This window comes from Bufo bufo, chromosome 2 (genome assembly GCF_905171765.1).
Source record: "Bufo bufo chromosome 2, aBufBuf1.1, whole genome shotgun sequence".
In the NCBI taxonomy this organism is placed as follows: domain Eukaryota; kingdom Metazoa; phylum Chordata; class Amphibia; order Anura; family Bufonidae; genus Bufo; species Bufo bufo.
Window position 1 is genome coordinate 644062347 of NC_053390.1, and position 19531 is coordinate 644081877.

The following is a 19531-nucleotide window of genomic DNA, read 5'->3' on the forward strand; positions in this document are numbered from 1 at the left end:
ATTGTTCAGAGTGCATGTTAGGATAATGAATCTACCGTTTTGGTCTATGAACGTATTGCTTATTGAAAAGGCAACAGAGTTTCTAAAAGCCAGAATGACCCCTCTTTGTTTTTTGCGATAATGAGACTGTACGACATATGGGAATAGATGATGTTTAATCCTATGCGCATCCTTACTTAGCATATGGGACTCCTGAACACATAAGATATCTGCATTAAGGCTAAGTGCTTCTGACCACATAAAGGACCTTTTCTGGGGGCTATTTAGCCCTTTAGCATTCAGAGAGACTAACTTAAGAACCATGGGAAATAACCATAAGGCTAAGGACACGCGCTGCAATCTTTTTGGGAGCAATAGAATGCCCCTCTTCATAGCCCCCTCCGTTCCATCTAATAACATTGTCTGATGCATGACTATGACTGTATAGGCAAATGACAAATAATAAAGAACAAGAACAACAAAAACATAATAATAATGATAAAGGAGGAAGAAGGAAAACAGACATCATTCAAACCGGAGTAAGTATTCACCCACAAAGGTGTAAATCCGGTTTTTAGGACTTAAAGGGGAACTAGTCCTGTTTGATGCCAAGCACTAGAGTGCACTCCTGTGCACAAATGAATAAGACATTATTAATGCTTGGTGCCCCTCTTAGCACCGACTGTGCGCCATTCTGCATTCAAGTGGCGCGGATGCGACGATGGGAGGTCTTCATCCGGAGGTAAAGGAAAGTTCCATAAGCTCAGCAGGCGTCGACCCTCCTCCACAGATGCGATGCTGTGTTGCTTGCCATTATGGGTGAGCAGGAGCTTCACGGGGAACCCCCATTTATAGGCTATACTATGCTCTCTGAATACGGTGGTAATAGGAGCCAGTAGACGCCTTTGCCGTAATGTGGCTGCCGATAAATCAGCATACAATTTCACTGGCTGGAAAGGCGCGGGCATCTCTGACAGCTGACGGGCCGCCATTAGTACAGCCTCCTTTGTGCGGAAAAAGTGTATGCGGGCCAGAGTGTCTCTGGGAGTGTTCTCCGGTAGGTGCCGGGGTCTAGGGATCCGGTGTGCTCTGTCTATCATCAGGTCTTGATCTGCAAGTGAGGGCAGTAGCTTTTTCATTAGGGATTTTATATAGTCCATCAGCTCCGAGGGACTAATGTCCTCTGGAATGCCCCGAAATTTAATGTTATTGCGCCTAGAGCGATCCTCTAGGTCATTTAACTTAGCTTGGATGCGGTCAATGTCCGCTTGCATGACCTCTTGGTTATCTATTAGCTGGTTGTGCGAGGTCGCAAACTCTCCCATCTTGACCTCTACATGCGCCACTCTCGATTCCAAGCCCGCGACAGACGATTTTAGCGGGGTAAGCAGAGAGGAAAAATCTGAGTGGAGGGCTGCACTAAATGCAATCAACATCTCCTTCAGGAGGTTGCCCGACGCAGGCTGGTCAGAGGTGGGTAGCCTATGTAGGATTTCTGTAACAGATTGGGTTCCCAGGCCCTCAGTGCTCACCGCTCCCTCTGTAGCCGTTTGGAGTTTAGGCCTCACCTGCTCCCGATTTCCCGCGCTTGAACTGCATAGCGGCTGTGCTTGTGCGATCCCGGATAAGGGCGACGAAGCAGCGGAGCTGTCCGACGATGTAGTCCGGTGCTCAGGCAGGTGAGGGCTGGAGTCGTTCTCCAACTGTGGTGTTCCTCGCTGACATGTAGGAGAAGATGCAGGATCCTTCTCGGCCTCACGAGGTAAAGATGGCGGGGCCGCTGGGCTCTGCTGAGAGGCGTCCGCGTCCTTTTCGAAGTAGAAATCTAACTTGCCCTGCTTGGCGGGTGCTCTCTTGCCCCTAGGCATCTTGTGGAGGTCTTAAGGCACTATGCGGTGTATGATACCAGGCACTTTAGAGGGTATACCTTGCTAGTATAGTCGCTTTGTGCAGGAGCAGCAAGTTTATGCGGCCATCACGTTCGGCTGCCAAACCACGCCCCAGTAATAACTATTTTTAAAGGTATTACTATGTATTATAAAAGTAGAGAAATTGAAACTTGGAAATGTGCAATTTTTTTACAAATTTTTGGTAAATTTGGTATTTTTTTATAAATAAAAATGTTTTTTTTTTACTTCATTTTACCAGTGTCATGAAGTACAATATGTGACGAAAAAACTATTTTAGAATGGCCTGGATAAGTCAAAGCGTTTTAAAGTTATCAGCAAGTGACACTGGTCAGATTTGCAAAAAATGGCCAAGTCCTGAAGGTGAAATAGGGCAGAGTCCTTAAGTGGTTAAATAAAATGACATTTGGATGGACACTTTCAGCAAGTAAAATATCACTGAAAGGTACACAATGATATTTTGAAGATCTGTCCTGGAGTAATTTTTCGTGAGGGGCGTTTTTAAAAGAAAGCTGTCACCATGATCTTGCACTATTATCTACGGTAATACATGAGTAGAATTGCAAATAAAGGAACCCAGATCACTATCTTTTATTTTCCTACTGCCCGACTCCCTTCTCCCAGCATATAAAAGGAATATGTCATCAGAAAATGACCCATTGTTTAAATCGTGTTTTTATTTGAAACATATTTTTAACGAGTTTTTGGTGAAGTTATTTTGAATTTTTCATGTCAATATCTATATTAATCCTGCGGGTTTTGTGCCAGCCACTAAGCCTAATAATAGGCGCCACTTCTTCATCTGTGCAAATCCCTGTACTACAATTATCGGCTTATCATTAGAGGCAGGATTAGAACAACAGACATCACCTGTATACAGATAACACAGGATCCACCATTCACAATAAGCGATTATTAAAGCTTAGATATTCTTTCCTTTCCCAATCACCTCTGCACTCCAGACACTTGTGACTATGGCCCATGTGCTTGCTGTAGTGTAAAGCATATCTCTAAATGCTGTTAAGAACAGCTCAAGCAAGATGGCCGTCTCTATAATTATGTTCAAACCTTATAAGAAAATATGCAATCGGAAAATAAAAACAGGTTAGAATAAAAGGATATGTGAGACTATATGGTTTTATCTGTTTACCCCCTTAATGACTCAGCTTTTTAATTTCCTCCCTGCCTTCCAATACCCATAACTTTAAAAAAAAATATATTTACAAAGACCTATGAGAGCTTCTTTTTTTGCAGGAAAAATTGTAGTTTTTAATGTCACTATTTAATTTACCATAGTTTGTATGGCCCCCCCCCCCCCCCCCCCCCCCATACAAACTATGGTAAATTAAATAGTGACATTAAAAACTACAATTTTTCCTGCAAAAAAAGAAGCTCTCATAGGTCTTTGTAAATATATTTTTTTTGTGGGGTGAAATTGAAAAAAAAAACACATTTCATGGTTGTCATGGGTCGTTTTTTTTTTACATTCACTGTACGCTAAAAATTACACAACCTTATTCTGCGGGTTAGTACAATTGCAGCAATACCAAATTTATATAGTTTTTATTATGTTTAACTACTCTAAAAAAAATGTAAAACTTTGAAAAAATAAACTTTTTATTTGCATCCCCATAATCTGACAGTCATAACTTTTTTTTTAATCTTTTCATCTATGGAGCTGAGCTGTGGCTTGTTTTTTTGCAGAGAAAAGGGGGTTAGTCAGCACATCCCAATGCGCAGGTGCACGCTGCCGTGGCTGAAAACATAAAGAAAAAAGACAATGCAACAGCATTCTGCAAACCATATAAAGTACAATAATGCCATAGTCACAAAAAATGTTATAGTGCTAATACTACGCTTATGAGATGCTTGGCAAATTCATTTTGTACAAAACCGTCTGCCGAACGTCAAGGCGATCTCTGTGTAAGATTGGAACCTAACACTAAATACTACCTGTTATGCGCCATAATGGCCGCCATAAAGTTCAGGGATCCACTCTGTCTTTTACCACTTTTGGTGCCAAAATGGCCTCCATTACTTCCAAGGAAGGCAGGTACCACCATGCAGGCCGAGCCCACTCCATATTCCAATGAATGTAGTGAGAGCAGGCCACAGCTTTATACTGAAACTAATTTAAAAAAGTATGCAAGGCCTTCCCTGAAAGAGACATTGTCATTGGCATTACAGGATGGTGGAGGGGGAGGACTTTACTGGCTGGAGAACACATTATAGTCTGGAGCACTACAGGAAGGTATTATAGGCTGAATCACTAGAGGGGGGCATTACAGGCTGCTGGAGCACTACTGGGGGGGCAATGCAGGCTGCTGGAGCACTAATAGCTGGAGCGCTACAGGAGGGGAATTATAATACAGGGGACACTAACGGAGGCATTACAATACAGAGGACACTACAGGGGGTTGTAACTGCAAGTGGGCATTATAAATACTGGAGGCACTACAGGGGACATTATAAATACTGGGGGCACTACGAGTGGCTTTATAAATTCTGTGGTCATTATGGGGGGGCATTATTACTACTGGGGGCTCTATACAGAGGAGCCTTGTTACTACTAGAAGCACTATAGGGGGCCTGGAGAACTACAGGGGGGAATTTATACTGGGGGTACTATGGTGGCATTATTACTATTGGGGGTACAGTAGGGGCATAATTATTGGGTACAATATGGAGGGCATTGCTACGGGGACACTCTTGGAGAGCATTATTGCTATTGAGGGTACTGTGGGGGCACTATTATGTTTGCAGTATAGTATTTGGGGGCATTGGGGAGCACAGTATATGGGGGTAGCAGCAGAATAACAATGTTGAAGCAGCAGGAGCAGGTGTGATGAAAAAGTGAGGAACCTCTGGAAAGTCTGTGTGCCAAAATCTCAGAGAGAGACACGGCTGAAAAAAGTCATCAAGGCAGTCTGGGCCGAATGGAGAAGATGAGGAAAGAGAACGTCTAAAGCAGAGGAGACATCACTGGATGCAATAGGTATGTGGTGCTGTATTCTTTTGTTTGTTTTGTAGTGCTGTACATAATTTTATCCACCCAAATCTGTCTTTAACAGTAGGCTTGGGCAGAGGCGTTGTGTGAGGAATATGGATTATCATACTGGCAGCCCTGATTGTCATTTGATTCACCTTTTGGCATGTACACAGTCAGTGTACATGCAAAATATGTTCTCACCCCCCAGCCATCTGCTGTCAGCTAGCAAGGGAGAAAGCCCCAGGGGTCCAGGCTTCAAGGAGGCCCCAGATAGATAAAGTCACACCTCAATGAGCCAGTTTGGAGGCAAGCTAATCCTGCAGGAAAACCCCCAGCAGGAGGTCTCAGCCCTTGCCCAGGATCAATGATACCTCCCAGACATGTTGGCACCTACATTTCATAAGGAATTATGAATCGTCAGTCCATCCCAGGCATAATTTGGTTATCTTTTTGCAATCCTGGGGCAAAGCCAAACATCCACGTGGTCCTGGCTTGATGCTAGGATGCCTGGGAGGGGAGATATACATATTTCTCCACAGAAACCAAATAACGGTACCATGCTTGGACTCTAGTTGTAGCCGGAACCCAGGCGGATCAATTGGGCCTGGAACCATCTTCCTGCGACATTCTGGTCTGGGGCTATGAGCCCTAAGGGGTTTTATGGGTAATTTTCTGCCAGGGCCAGAGAAGGAGGAGTGGACCCTACCCATGGGCAGGGAGGGGAGCGGCCGGCTACAGGTCATAAGCCCATGCAAGCCAGCGGGCGGTGTTTTTTTCTGAAAGGGGGTCACATCATGCAAATGTGTTTGGAGAGACCTGGAAACCGCTGACATCACCGCCCCCACATGACTGCAGCCAAGGACTATTTCACCATCATAACCCCAAGGAACTTTCATCTACCCGGTAACTGACTTTTGCTCTGCTTAACCCTGTTGTACCTATATAACCTGTATCTGTAACCTCGGACCGCTGTATATATTCCCTGTGTATATTGTGTCATCTAGTGTGCCCTTAAGGCGATTAAATATATAATTTAATCTTGTGCTATCTGGTATCTCGATCACGAATCCCCAAGTCCGTGTTTCAGCCTAGTTATAAGCTACCACGGGTTGGTTTCTCACCCTATATAATTCCGTTAGCGGACCGGGCTTATATCAAACGAGAAGCTGGTGGCATGTTACCCGGGCTGAGGAGGCGCTGTTTCACGGCGGCAGTGAAAAGGCTCTCTCAGCTTGTTGCCTCTCAATACCCGTGTGGACAAGAGGTGGCTGTGTAAACTACCAAGATGACCTTATGTGCTCCTCTGGAGGGCGTAACGTCACGCTTTGGTAACAAGTGACCATACAGCATCTCGTGAGCTCAACATAGGTGACGTCAAGCGGGCACGAGGCGTGGTATCCGTCACATGTTGGATTGCTGTAAGCTGTGATAAATTTATGAAATGCTGCATATTTGATACATTTTGTGCATATTTAAGTCTAATACTTTCTATAATATCCTTTTACTAGAGAAAGAGTGAAGCAATTTTAGCAGCAGATAAATCAGACAAATCAGCTTGACAGGCTAAACATGTTCACTTTCCCACCCACTTTTTAAAACTGGAATGGTCTAAAAATGCAAATATTGTAAAATATGTGGTGCGGAGGGATCACGGACCTATTCAAGTTGAATGGGTCTGCATCCATCTGCAGAGACCGCACGGGTTTTGCCTGTGCATTGGGGACTGCAAATTTCGGTCCCCAATACATGTAACAGCCGGGCTACAGCCATGTGCATGAGCCCTTACAGTGATTACCACTAGATTCCACCACAATGTGCTAACCTAAATCACGAGAATACATACCTCAGCCAATGCAAACCGGCACAACAATGCTAGTTGACCAGTGACTAAAGATCAGAATTGTTTATACCTTCTGTACGTTTTCTGTCTGGAGCCCGGAGATTATGGGAAAGCAACCAGCAGCAGTTCTGCAGTTTCTGCACCAGGATCCTTCACACTAGTCTGAGGCTGACCAAAATAGAAATGATCATTCTTTGAGTGTAATTTAAAGGGGTTGTCCCATTTGGTACCATTGGGAATAGAGAGTAGGACATGCATGTCTGGCTCTTTGCTATAGTACTTCCAAAAATACATGAGTACATGTGCACAACTTTATATATATATATATATATATATATATATATATATATATATTTTTTTTTTTAAGCCCCATAGAATTAAATGAAGACAGCTATGTGAAAGGTGGAATTTGCGCCTATCGGATATTTATAGCATATCCTATGGAACTGCCATAAAAGTCCATGGTGGGACAACTCCTTTAAATGTCAACAACTAACAATTTAAAGGTGTGGTGTCAGGGGTGCACCTTGCCTTTCTGCTGCCTGAGGAGAATATTGAAACTGTGTCCTCCCAACATGCCAGATTCTCAACGTTGCTAATTCTTAACGTAATAAAGCACCACATACCTCTACATACCGCTTACATCCAGTGATGTCTCCCCTGATGTAGATGTTCTCTTTTCTCATCCTCTCTATTCAAACCAGGCCACTATGATGGTTTCTTTCAGCCATGTCTCGTCTCTGCAGAGTCTGACAAACAGGCATATTAGTTTCCTACTTTCCCATCATCCTCCCATCTTCTGAACACCCCATCCTACCACCCCCAATACTGTGCCCACTGTGCTCCCCAATACTATACTGCAGAAACAGTACACCTGAAAATACTAGTACCAGAAAGATAGTGCCCTCTTCAATAGGCTACATGCACACGACCGTACGTGTTTTGCGGTCCTCAAATTGCGGATCCGCAAAAAAAATGGATGACGTTCCGTATGGCATCCGTTTTTTTTGCGGATCCATTGTAATAATGGCTATCCTTGTCCGCAAACTAGAAAAAAATAGGATATGCACTATTTTTTTGCGGAGCAACGCAACGGACATACTAATGCGTTTTTTGCGGACCCATTGAAATGAATGGGTCCGCATCCTATCCGCAAAAAAAAACGGAATGGACACGGAAACAAACAACGTTCGTGTGCATGAGGCCATAATTGGCACGCAGTATCCTAAAAAATAACTGCGCCAGCAAATAGTATACCTGACATCAATAGTACCGTAAACAATGTCCCCTAAAAACAATTGTGCTAAGCTGATACTGTGTCAGTGCCCTCCACAGCATTAGTGCTTCCAAAAGTCCCACCAATAGTAATAATTCTCTGCCAGAGTGCACTTAGTAGTAATAGTGCCCCCTATAGTGTTCCCTATAGTCTGTCAGTAGTAATAAAGCTCACCATAATTCCCCCAGTAGTAATAATTCTCATTATAATGTGTGACAGTAGAAAAATGCCACCTAATGAGTGCCAGTACAAAAAATACCCCTTTATAATGTGAGCCTGTACAAAAATACCCCCTTAGAACTCATACACAAATGTATTTTTGGTCCGCATCTGATCCGCATTTTTCGCAGGTCGGATACGTACCAATTAACTTTAATGGCAAAAGATGCAGACAGCACGCTGGTGTGCTGTCCGCATGCGTATGTCCATTCCGCGGCACCGCAAAAATATACAACCTATCCTATTCTTTTCCATTTTTACAGACAACAATAGGACAGTTCTGTAGAGGTTGGGACATTCCATTCTGCAAAATGAGGAACACACACAGCCGTTATCTGTGTTTTGCGGATCGCATAAACGGCTACGGCCATGAGCCCTTATAATGTGTGCCAGTACAAAAATGCTCCCTTATAATGTGGGGCAGTACAGAAAATACCCCCTTATAATGTGCGCTAGTACAATAAATGCCCTCTTATAATGTGTGCCAGTTCAAAACATGCCCCCTTATAATGCATGCCAGTGCAATAAATATCTTCTTATAATGTGCGCCAATGCAAAAAAATCATGTAAATGTGTGCCTGTAAAAAATAAAGACCCGTTATAGTGTGTGCCAGTACAAAAAATGCTCCTGTGCTGTGTGCCAGTGCAAAAAATACCTCCTCTTAGTGCCCCCAGTGACCCCCTTCTATGTGCCAGTACCTGTTAGTCCCCTCATAATGTGTGCCAATGCCCCTTGTGTGTGCCAGTACAAAATGCCCCTATATATTGACCCCAGTAGATGCCCCCATAGATGCTCCTCTCCCTCCCTCAAAGTGCCCCAACAGCATGTTGCCAAATAAATAAAAAAAACACTCATATACTTTGCAGGCCTCTTCTGACCTGTGTCCCTCGCTGTATGTTGCCCAGCTCAGACCTGCACCAGCCTCTGATAGTCTACAGCAGGGGTGGCCAACCTTACCGACACAAGAGCCAGAAAGAAAAAAAAACATATGACTGCCAGGAGCCACAAACTATACATTTACACAAAGATGCGTGCACACGACAGTATTACTACAATTGAGTTATCAAACATTTAAAAGTCCATTTAAACCACCTTTAGTACCTGTAGTGTAGACAGCTTTAGTGAGACTTCTGGCAACCTTTGTTTTTCACAATGTGTTTCAAGATTGCTCAGATGACACCCTCATGCTCAGATGACACCCTCATGCTCAGATGACACCCTCATGCTCAGATGACCGCCCATTCTCAGATCACTGCCCTATGCTCAGATGACTGCCCATGCTGAGGTGACGCCCCATGCGCAGATGACCGCCCATGCTCAGATGACTGCCCCATGCTCAGATGACCCCCCATATTCTGAGATCATGTGTGATTTGACATAGGGGAGATGTGAGCATGGGGTGTCTGATTTTTGGTGTCTTATGTGAGCACTGGGGAGGCTTATTTTGTAGGTCTGATGAGGATTTGGGGGTCTTATCTGAGCTCATACTACCCCCATGTCAGATAAGACCCCCATGATCAGTACTTTAATTTAAAAAAAATATGTAGGATGCTTATCCTACCTCTGCTGCCGCTGCTCTGAGGACTGTGGCGCCCTCTCCACAGTGACCTGATGTGCACAGCATCAGGTCAGAGCGGAGGCCCCCACGTATTAATGGGGGGGGGGGGGGGGTGCACTGCGCCACCAATGACAATTAACCTTTAATACAGATACAGGAGGCGGGTGCTGGCAGAATCACATAGCCGACACCTGGCCTCTATGACGTCGCTGCGATCCCCGGCAGTTAACCCCTCAGGGGCGGCACCTAAGGGGTTAACCTCCGCGGATCTCAGCTACCTCTCATAGAGGTCGGGTGCGGGCTATATGATTCTGCAGCCAGGACCCGCCTCCTGTATTTGAATAAATGAGTGAGTTAACTTTATTGGTGGCAGTGGCCACAGCCCCTCCCCTCCTGTTCCCCTCTGCGTTCTCATTGGTGGTGGCAGCAGCACAGGGGAGAGGGGGGGGGGGGGGACTGCTTCCTTCTTCCCTGTGCTGCTGATATTTAGATACCTGCGACATCCCTGGCCCGCTCCCCTGCGAGCCGCATATGTAGAGGAGAGCACACTCCTCTGAGAGCCACAAATAAAGGTGCGAGGAGCCGCGGGTTGGTCACCCCTGGTCTACAGGCACTAGGCCTAAAGCCTACCAAAGGGAAGGCCCCCGCCGCAGCATTCCTGAAGACAGTGGAATATAGAATTCTCATTTCCCACGGCCCTGCTGCTGCCCCCACTTATCTGCAGGGTTATACCTGAGGCGATTGCCTCCCCTTAGCTAATTGGCAGTGCAGCCCTGCGTGGTGTCTCAGAAGGGACCACCTGGGCACTGAAATGCCATATCTGTGGAATACAATTTTTATTTTGCACAGTTCCCTGCTCAATCATTTCTGCAAAATACCTGTGGGGTCACAATGCTAACTCCACCACTTGAGGGGTGTAGTTTCCAAAATGGGGTCATTTATTGGAGGTTTCTGCTGTATGGATACTTCAGGGGCTCTGTAAATGTGATGTAGCACCTGAAAACCATTTCAATGGCTCTGCTTCCCTTCTGAGCCCTGCTGTGTGCCCATACAGCAGTTTAAATCTACATTTATTCACAGAGGAAATCCACGGCACACCATTACAATTTTCATCAATAAATGGTTTTTTAATTCATGATAGTTCATACATAAATTTTTTTGTTCCATCCAGAGTAATTATTCAAGCATTATAATTAATTCAGTAATACACCCAACGTTTCGGTCGATGTCGACCTTTATCAAGTGATCTGTGACTCAGGATATGTAAGAGATTCTCTGGAGGTCCTCCAGAGCATCTCTTACATATCCTGAGTCACAGATCCCTTGATAAAGGTCGACATCGACCGAAACATTCGGTGTATTACTGAATTAATTATAATGCTTGAATAATTACTCTGGATGGAACAAAAAAATTTATGTATGAACTATCATGAATTAAAAAACCATTTATTGATGAAAATTGTAATGGTGTGCCGTGGATTTCCTCTGTGAATCAATTGACGTTTGTCCTTCACGAGCACTCAACATCTAGGGTGTGCGGATCTCAAACCCTTTTTCTGTAAATCTACATTTATGGCATTTCCGCACCTGCCTATTAATTTAAGTAGTGTGGTGTGAGTCTCAGATGGCACCAGCTGGGAACAGCATATTGAGCCCTGTGAAATAATTGCAATTTTCACTCTGCACCATCCGCTGCGCTTTCATTTCTGCAAAATACCTGTGGCGCCAAAATGCTCAATCCATCCCTGAGGCTGGGTTCACACCTGAGCGTCTTTGATATGCGCGTTTAACGCGCGTTTTTGACGCGCGTTTTTGACGAGCGTTTTTTGCAATAGTAAACGCGCGTTTGACGCGCGTTTGTGTGATTGACTGCAATGTCCTATGGCCACAAACGCGCGTCAAAACGCCCCAAAGAAGCTCAAGTACTTGTTTGAGCGTAGGGCGTTTTACAGCGCGTTTTTCAGCGCTGTAAAACGCTCAAGTGAGAACCAGGGCCATAGGGAAGCATTGGTTTTCATGTGTTGAGCGTTTTACAGCGCGTTTGAACGCGCTGTAAAACGCTCAAGTGTGAACCCAGCCTCAACACCTTGAATGACATCAGTTTTGAATAATTTGAGTGGTGTAGTTTCTAAATAGGGTCATTTATGGGTGGTTTCTATTATGTAATCCCTCAAAGTCACTCCAAAACTGGCCCTTAAAAAGTCGGTTTCGGAAATTTTCTTAAAAATTTTGAAAATTCTAAGTCTTCTGACGTCCTAAAAAATAACATGACATTTACAAAATGATGCATATGGGGAATGGTAATTAATAACTAATTAATAACTATTTTATGAGGTATTTTAGAAAATTGCTAATTCTTTCACATAAATTTAGGATTTTTAAAAAAAATAAAGGTAAAACATATGCCCCCCAATTTACCACTAACATGAAGTACAATGTGTCACGAATAGTGTTGAGCAAACTTGTGCTTTCAAGTTCGGCGTACAAGGTTCGGGTTATCTAAGAATTCCGTCATGGATTCCGCTTCCACGGACCATAAGTTATGGTAGCGTAATCCATAACGGAATTCTTAGATAATCCGTACCTTGTACGTCGAACTTGAAAAAACTAGTCACGAAAAACCAATCAATGGCTTGGATAAGTAAAAACGTTCCAAAGTTATTACCACCTAGACACGTCAGATTTGCAAGATTAGGCTGTCAGGAAGAGGTTAAAAAATCCTGGCGAACCCTTAGTAAAGCAGCGATCAGCAACCTTCTGCACTCCAGCTGCTGTGAAACTACAACTCCCAGCATATGCACTTACTCAGCTGTCCTTGTAACTCCTATAGAACTGAAAGAAGGATTCTGGGAGTTGTAGTCTCAGAACAGCTGGAGTGCCGGAGTTTGCTGATCCCTATTTTAGGCCATAAAGCTTTTCCCTGAGAAGAAGGCTGCAGGACTCCCAGGACAATATCCTCCTCATGAGATGGCTATGCCTTCTGAACACCCCCCCCCCCCAAAGCGCCCTGTTGTGGGCGGAGCTTACAAATACAGTTTCCTGGTGTGCAGAAGGCGCATTCTCATAAATTACTGAGCCGACAGGAGACTTTCAGTCACGTTACACGTGTTGGCTGTGTCAGTGCATCATGGGAGATGTAGTTTTGTGTGCGGCAGAGGCACTATGCATTTCCTCATCTAGAACTACATTTCCCAGGAGCATAGACCGGCTTGCTGCGCCCGGGGCCAATCGCTGCTGTCAAGTTCCTTCGAGGGCATGGTAGAAAGCAGGAGGGCAGGCATGGAGGAGAAGGGGTGTCCGGGCTTGTCATATTGGAGCAGGTAACTGGTGCAAGCATGATGTGCCATGGTCAGATGTGTGTGTGGCGTGCGGGCACAGGTCACCAGTCTCGATATGACATGTATTACACATAGGGGCTAATAACTGTACATGGAGGGGTTGTTTGCCTGTGGAGCGTGTATATAGAATAGATCTATAGAAATACTCCCTCCATAGATGAGGAATGTGAAGGAGATGGATCTCAAGTCCAAATCTATAATATGTGTGTGTGTAATATATATATATATATATATATATATATATATATACATATATACCGGTATATAGTGTTTATATATATATATATAATGTCCTGTACTAATGGCGGTGCAAACCCCAATAACACAGAAATCAATGGTGATCGCGATGCCACGGGTCACCAGTAAAGTCTCTGAGAAGCCTGACTTGCCATCATACAGGCCTGTCATAGTGCTGCTTAGGCTGGCTTATGCCTATGGATATTTGTTGGTGTATAGACACGTCAATATATTATATTGGGAGGATCACAATTAAGAATCTATTATGGCGACTGAAATATTTTAAAAATATATAAAAAAGTTGTTTTCATAAAGCGCGTGTGATGGTTGGGGGTCCAGGTACTGACATGCCCCAACATTTCAGCATGCTGGAGGTTGTATTATTTTTTATTCCCTGAGAGACATGCATGCTCTATAAAATATATAGAGCCCATACACAGACCTCCAAGGGTGTATTCACACACAGCAGATTGCCGCAGGAATTTCTTGTATACATCTGAATGAGGTTGCTTCCGTTGTAGGTGGATGGATTTCTACAAGACCCCATATGAATGGGAAAATCTGCCCTTCGCTGAACAAGTGAGGGTAAGGCTGGCCATACACCTAGGATAGCTGTTCACTGGACACTGTCTCTCCTGACCCCTCCATACACTTGCATGCTCTGCTCAGCCTACATATACAGTACAGACCAAAAGTTTGGACACACCTTCTCATTCAAAGAGTTTTCTTTATTTTCATGACTATGAATGCATCAAAACTATGAATTAACACATGTGGAATTATATACCTAACAAACAAGTGTGAAACAACTGAAAATATGTCATATTCTAGGTTCTTCAAAGTAGCCACCTTTTGCTTTGATTACTGCTTTGCACACTCTTGGCATTCTCTTGATGAGCTTCAAGAGGTAGTCCCCTGAAATGGTCTTCCAACAGTCTTGAAGGAGTTCCCAGAGATGCTTAGCACTTGTTGGCCCTTTTGCCTTCACTCTGCGGTCCAGCTCACCCCAAACCATCTCGATTGGGTTCAGGTCCGGTGACTGTGGAGGCCAGGTCATCTGGCGCAGCACCCCATCACTCTCCTTCATGGTCAAATAGCCTTTACTTTCAAAGTATTCCCAATTTTTCGCCTGACTGACTGACCTTCATTTCTTAAAGTAATGATGGCCACTCGTTTTTTTTTCTTTACTGCTTTTTTGTTGCCATAATACAAATTCTAACAGTCTATTCAGTAGGACTATCAGCTGTGTATCCACCTGACTTCTCCTCAACGCAATTGATGGTCCCAACCCCATTTATAAGGCAAGAAATCCTACTTATTAAACCTGACAGGGCACACCTGTGAAGTGAAAATCATTTCAGGGGACTACCTCTTGAAGCTCATCAAGAGAATGCCAAGAGTGTGCAAAGCAGTAATCAAAGCAAAAGGTGGCTACTTTGAAGAATCTAGAATCTGAAATATTTTCAGTTGTTTCACACTTGTTTGTTATGTATATAATTCCACATGTGTTTATTCATAGTTTTGATGCCTTCATAGTCATGAAAATAAAGAAAACTCTTTGAATGAGAAGGTGTGTCCAAACTTTTGGTCTGTACTGTATATATATATAAAAAAAAAGGGAATAAAAGGAAGGAAGGAAAAGAAAGAGGACCGCGAAATGGCTCCAAAAGCTAGTAGGCGTTCGGCAGACCTCTCTGGCCAGAAATTGGCCATTAAATCCTTTGAAGGGACAAAAATAGATCAATTCCTAAGGTCCCCAAGGGTTAATACGAGAGGTGGACAAAAGGACACTAGTTCCAAAAGAACTGACAATTTTGAGGTGATGGAAGCAGAATCACAAAAAGTTCCTGGGTACCCTCAAGGGGAAGAGGGAACAGAGGGAGAAGATGTGTCTAATGTCAACTGTTCCCCGCTAAAAGAAATACTATTGGCAGTAAAACAGAACGGGGATCTAATACAAGGTATCACAACCCAACTCGGGTCTATCCAAGCTGATGTGGAACTGATTAGAAAGGTGGCTACTTTGAAGAACCTAGAATATGACATATTTTCAGTTGTTTCACACTTGTTTGTTATGTATATAATTCCACATGTGTTAATTCATAGTTTTGATGCCTTCAGTGTGAATCTACAATTTTCATAGTCATGAAAATAAAGAAAACTCTTTGAATGAGAAGGTGTGTCCAAACTTTTGGTCTGTACTGTATGTGTCCTGAGAGGAAGAAAGCAGCTGCCAGACTCCTAGTAGTGGCTTATCTTCCATCCTGACTACTCAAGGACTGGGCAGTTGAAATCCAATTGCCTTATCTTTATTTCCTCCAATATTTGCTGTCGGGGAGAGTCGGGAGATCCCCATACACATTGGCGGGTTTGGTCGACATTTATCTGATGCGTATGGCCATCTTAAAGTGGTTGTCCAGTCTCATGATATTGATGACCTATCCACTGGATGGGTGGGCGTCTGACTCCTGTCAGCCCTATAGATCGGCTTTCTGAAGAAGATTTGTTGCCTGTGCAAGTGCTGCAGTATTTACATGCACACTGTCACCGTTGTAGTGGCGGTACAGTATTATGGGGCGCCGGGAGTCAGACCCCCCACTGATCTGATATTGATGACCCATCCTGAGGATGGGTCATAATTTTCATGAAACTAGACTATCCCTTTAAGTTTATATGCGGAAGATGTGCTGCACAAATGTCTACGACTGTCCCTTTCACCTGAATAGAGCTTGCTGAAATCCATATGCATGATGCAGAGCGACTTCATTCACCAAATCTGCCAAATGTGAACAAGAGCCAAGGCTTTACACAGACTTGATGAAGTTGTAACAGTGGGAATGGGTGACACAAAAAAAATCTTCTGATTCTTAAAGGTTATGTACACCTTCAAGAGCAATTTCTTTATGATTGCATTTTACTCATTTTTGTCTAAAAATCTTTTTTTTAATTGGTCTTTATTAAAAATATTGAGCCTTTCTGTTACAAAGGGTTAACTGTTTATCTAGCTGTTTGAATAGTACTTAAAGGGGTTGTCCGGGTTCAGAGCTGAACCCGGACATACCTCCATTTTCACCCAAGCAGCCCCCCTGACTTGAGCATCGGAGCAGTTCATGCTCTGATGCTCTCCTTTGCCTTGAGTCTTGATGGCACATACCACATTAGACCTCTCAGAAACATGGTTACTACCAACAGATCATATGCCTTCTTTTGATCATATCACAGCTTCCAATTTCTGTGTATATCCTCTACCTAGTTTCTTCGTCATTATTAGATTATTATGTGATCAGTGAGTAGTAACGTTTTCAGCCAGTATTTTAATGACACTGCTTTTTGATTTGCATTTACAGCTGAAGAGCTCATCTGAGCAGATCCCTGTCCATTCTTCTCGTGGAGAGTTGTCATCTAGTTCATGATCAGACTCTCTCAAAGAGCAATTTGCTAATATGTCCGGGTTAGCCTTTTGCCAGCTCCGCACGTTACATAGGACTGCTTTGCTGCTAGCATCTACACAGAGATCAGGCCCTGAACGATGTCCATCCCAAAGAGACTGTTTTGGTTCTAGAAGGACCGTGTGTATTTCCGCCATATCACAGCCAGAAGGCGAGCCTCTAGCAGGGAAAGAACAGAGACTGCTGAATAACATTTATGGAGGTCTAGTAAATGGACAAAGAGCCTGCCTGGCTGAAGCTATAACACTAATCGAGTCTACTCATCTGCGGAAAAGGCAGATAGCCCAAATACTGTTGCAGAAGGTACTATCCCATCACCGGGAACAGGAGCGATTAAAGAACGGAAAACCTCTAGCGTTTAGAGTGGGTCAGTGTTGTGTTCTGTGCTTACATTTATAATCAGCCATTCGGTTTGCGTGTTATCAATGTTACCCGTATGTGGTACGGTTGAAAAAAGACATATCCATCAAGTTCAACCAAAAGATGGGAGGGGATGTGGATGAAGGGAAGGCCGTGGGAACCAGAATTCTACCCATTTTCATGAGCATTATTAAGGGCATCTGTCCTTGTACCTATGACACTGGCTGACCTCTTACATGTGCGCTTGGCAGCTGAAGGAATCTGTGTTGGTCCCATGTTCATATGTGCCCGCACTGCTGAGAAAAATGAAGCTGTAATATATGTAAATGAGCCTCTAGGAGCAATGTGGGCATTGCCGTTACTCCTAGAAGCTCTGCGCTTTCTACAACTGCCACGCCCTCTCCACTTTGACTTTAGGAGAAGTCAGGTGCTGTCAAAGTGCAGAGGACGCAGCAGTTGTAGAGAGAGCAGAGCCTCTAGGTGTAATGGCAACGCCTCCATTGCTCTTAGAGGCTCATTTACATATAATAAAACATTGTTTTTCTCAGCAACGCTGGCACATATGAACATGAGACCAACACAGATTCCTTCAGCTGTCAAGTGCACATGTAACAGGTCAGCCAGTTTCATAGGTAGAAATCAGCTGACAGATGTCCTTTAAGATTATTCTGTTCTAAGAAATCATCTAAGTCTGTTCCTACCGCATCCTGAGGTAGACTATTCCACAGATTTACAGGTCTTACAGTAAAGATGCCTTGATGCCTCCCTAGACTGAACTTTATATTCACCAGTTGGAGGCTGTGACCCCCTTATTTTTTTACGGGATTTTACATGGAACAGCTTTTCACCATATTTTTTGTGCGGGCCATATAGGTTATTCATGTACCCAATTAGATGTCTGGTTTCAAGACTAAATCAATTAAATTCCTTTAGGCCCCATGCACGTGATCGTATGTGTCCGCAAATCGCAGATGCCAGCAGAGTGCTTGTTGCCATTTTTTTAACTCCTGTAGAAATGTCCTATTTTAATAATAGATAATCTGCCTGTTTAGCCACAGAGTTGTATTTTACAGCATTGTGCATAAATTATTGCTAGGAGTTAGTGTTTCCAGAGATGGGCATCATCTATTAGGGTTCTCTGCTATGTATAATGTGTTTTTCATTACACTTTTCTACTTTCGTTGTATTAGTGCATATCTAACAAAAACTTCATCCAGTATTACTCCTCACTTATGAGACGTTATTGGTTGAGTAGACTAAAGGTGGCCCTTTATAAAACAATTTGCTCCCAATATTCCTATATTTTTCATTACTGCATCTCAATGTTGGTTCACAGCTCCAGTTAACTGATCCAGCAGGCTGTTCCGGCAGAGTTCACCGGGTCTGGCTGAGACAGATACTGCTGTTCACCACTGGACCCTATTGACTATAATGGGGGCTGGCAGCAGAGGCAGTATCCAGCTAGGGCTTATCCAGCGAACTCCGACAGGATGTTCTCTGGCCAAATCCGTTAAACAGAGGTGTGAACCTACCCATAGTCATTAAAGAGGTCGTACATTTCAACATGGTGGTAGCAATCATTAAGAAAGGGAATCTGTCACCATGAAAATACAGTGCAATCTGCAGGCAGCATGTTATAGAGCAGGAGGAGCGGAGCAGATAGATATGTAGTGGGAAAAGATTCAGTAAAACCTGTTTCTCGTACATTCCATTGGGGGACATAGACCATGGGTATAGCTTAGGGCTCTTTCACACTTGCGTTGTTCTGTTCCGGCATAGAGTTCCGTCGTTGGGGCTCTATGCCGGAAGAATCCTGATCAGGATTATCACCATGCATTCTGAATGGCGAGAAATCCGTTCAGGATGCATCAGGATGTCTTCAGTTCCGGACCGGAACGTTTTTTGGCCGGAGAAAATACCGCAGCATGCTGCGCTTTTTGCTCTGGCCAAAAATCCTGAACACTTGCCGCAAGGCCGGATCCGGAATTAATGCCCATTGAAAGGCATTAATCCGGATCCGGCCTTAAGCTAAACGTCGTTTCGGCGCATTACCGGATCCGACGTTTAGCTTTTTCTGAATGGTTACCATGGCTGCCAGGACGCTAAAGTCCTGTTTGCCATGGTAAAGTGGAGTGGGGAGTGGGGGAGCAGTATACTTACCATCCATGCGGCTCCCGGGGCGCTTCAGAGTGACGTCAGGGCGCCCCACGCGCATGGATGACGTGATCGCATGGATCACGTCATCCATGCGCATGGGGTGCTCTGACGTCATTCTGGAGCGCCCCGGGAGCCGCACGGACGGTAAGTATACTGCTCCCCACTACTACTATGGCAACCAGGACTTTAATAGCGTCCTGGCTGCCATAGTAACACTGAAC

At 44.0% G+C, this 19531-nt stretch overlaps 1 protein-coding gene across 1 annotated transcript in view; it reads left to right on the plus strand.

The window, feature by feature from the left end:
* The first annotated feature begins 12993 nt into the window (after positions 1-12993).
* The window catches only part of MMAA (metabolism of cobalamin associated A), a 53423-nt gene continuing 46885 nt past the window's right edge, over positions 12994-19531 (plus strand). Inside the window, exons 1-2 of the mRNA XM_040418515.1 lie at positions 12994-13089; positions 16692-17160. Of these exons, the coding sequence (XP_040274449.1) occupies positions 16788-17160 (373 nt within the window). The 5' untranslated portion in view covers positions 12994-13089; positions 16692-16787. The remainder of the gene's footprint in view (positions 13090-16691; positions 17161-19531) is intronic.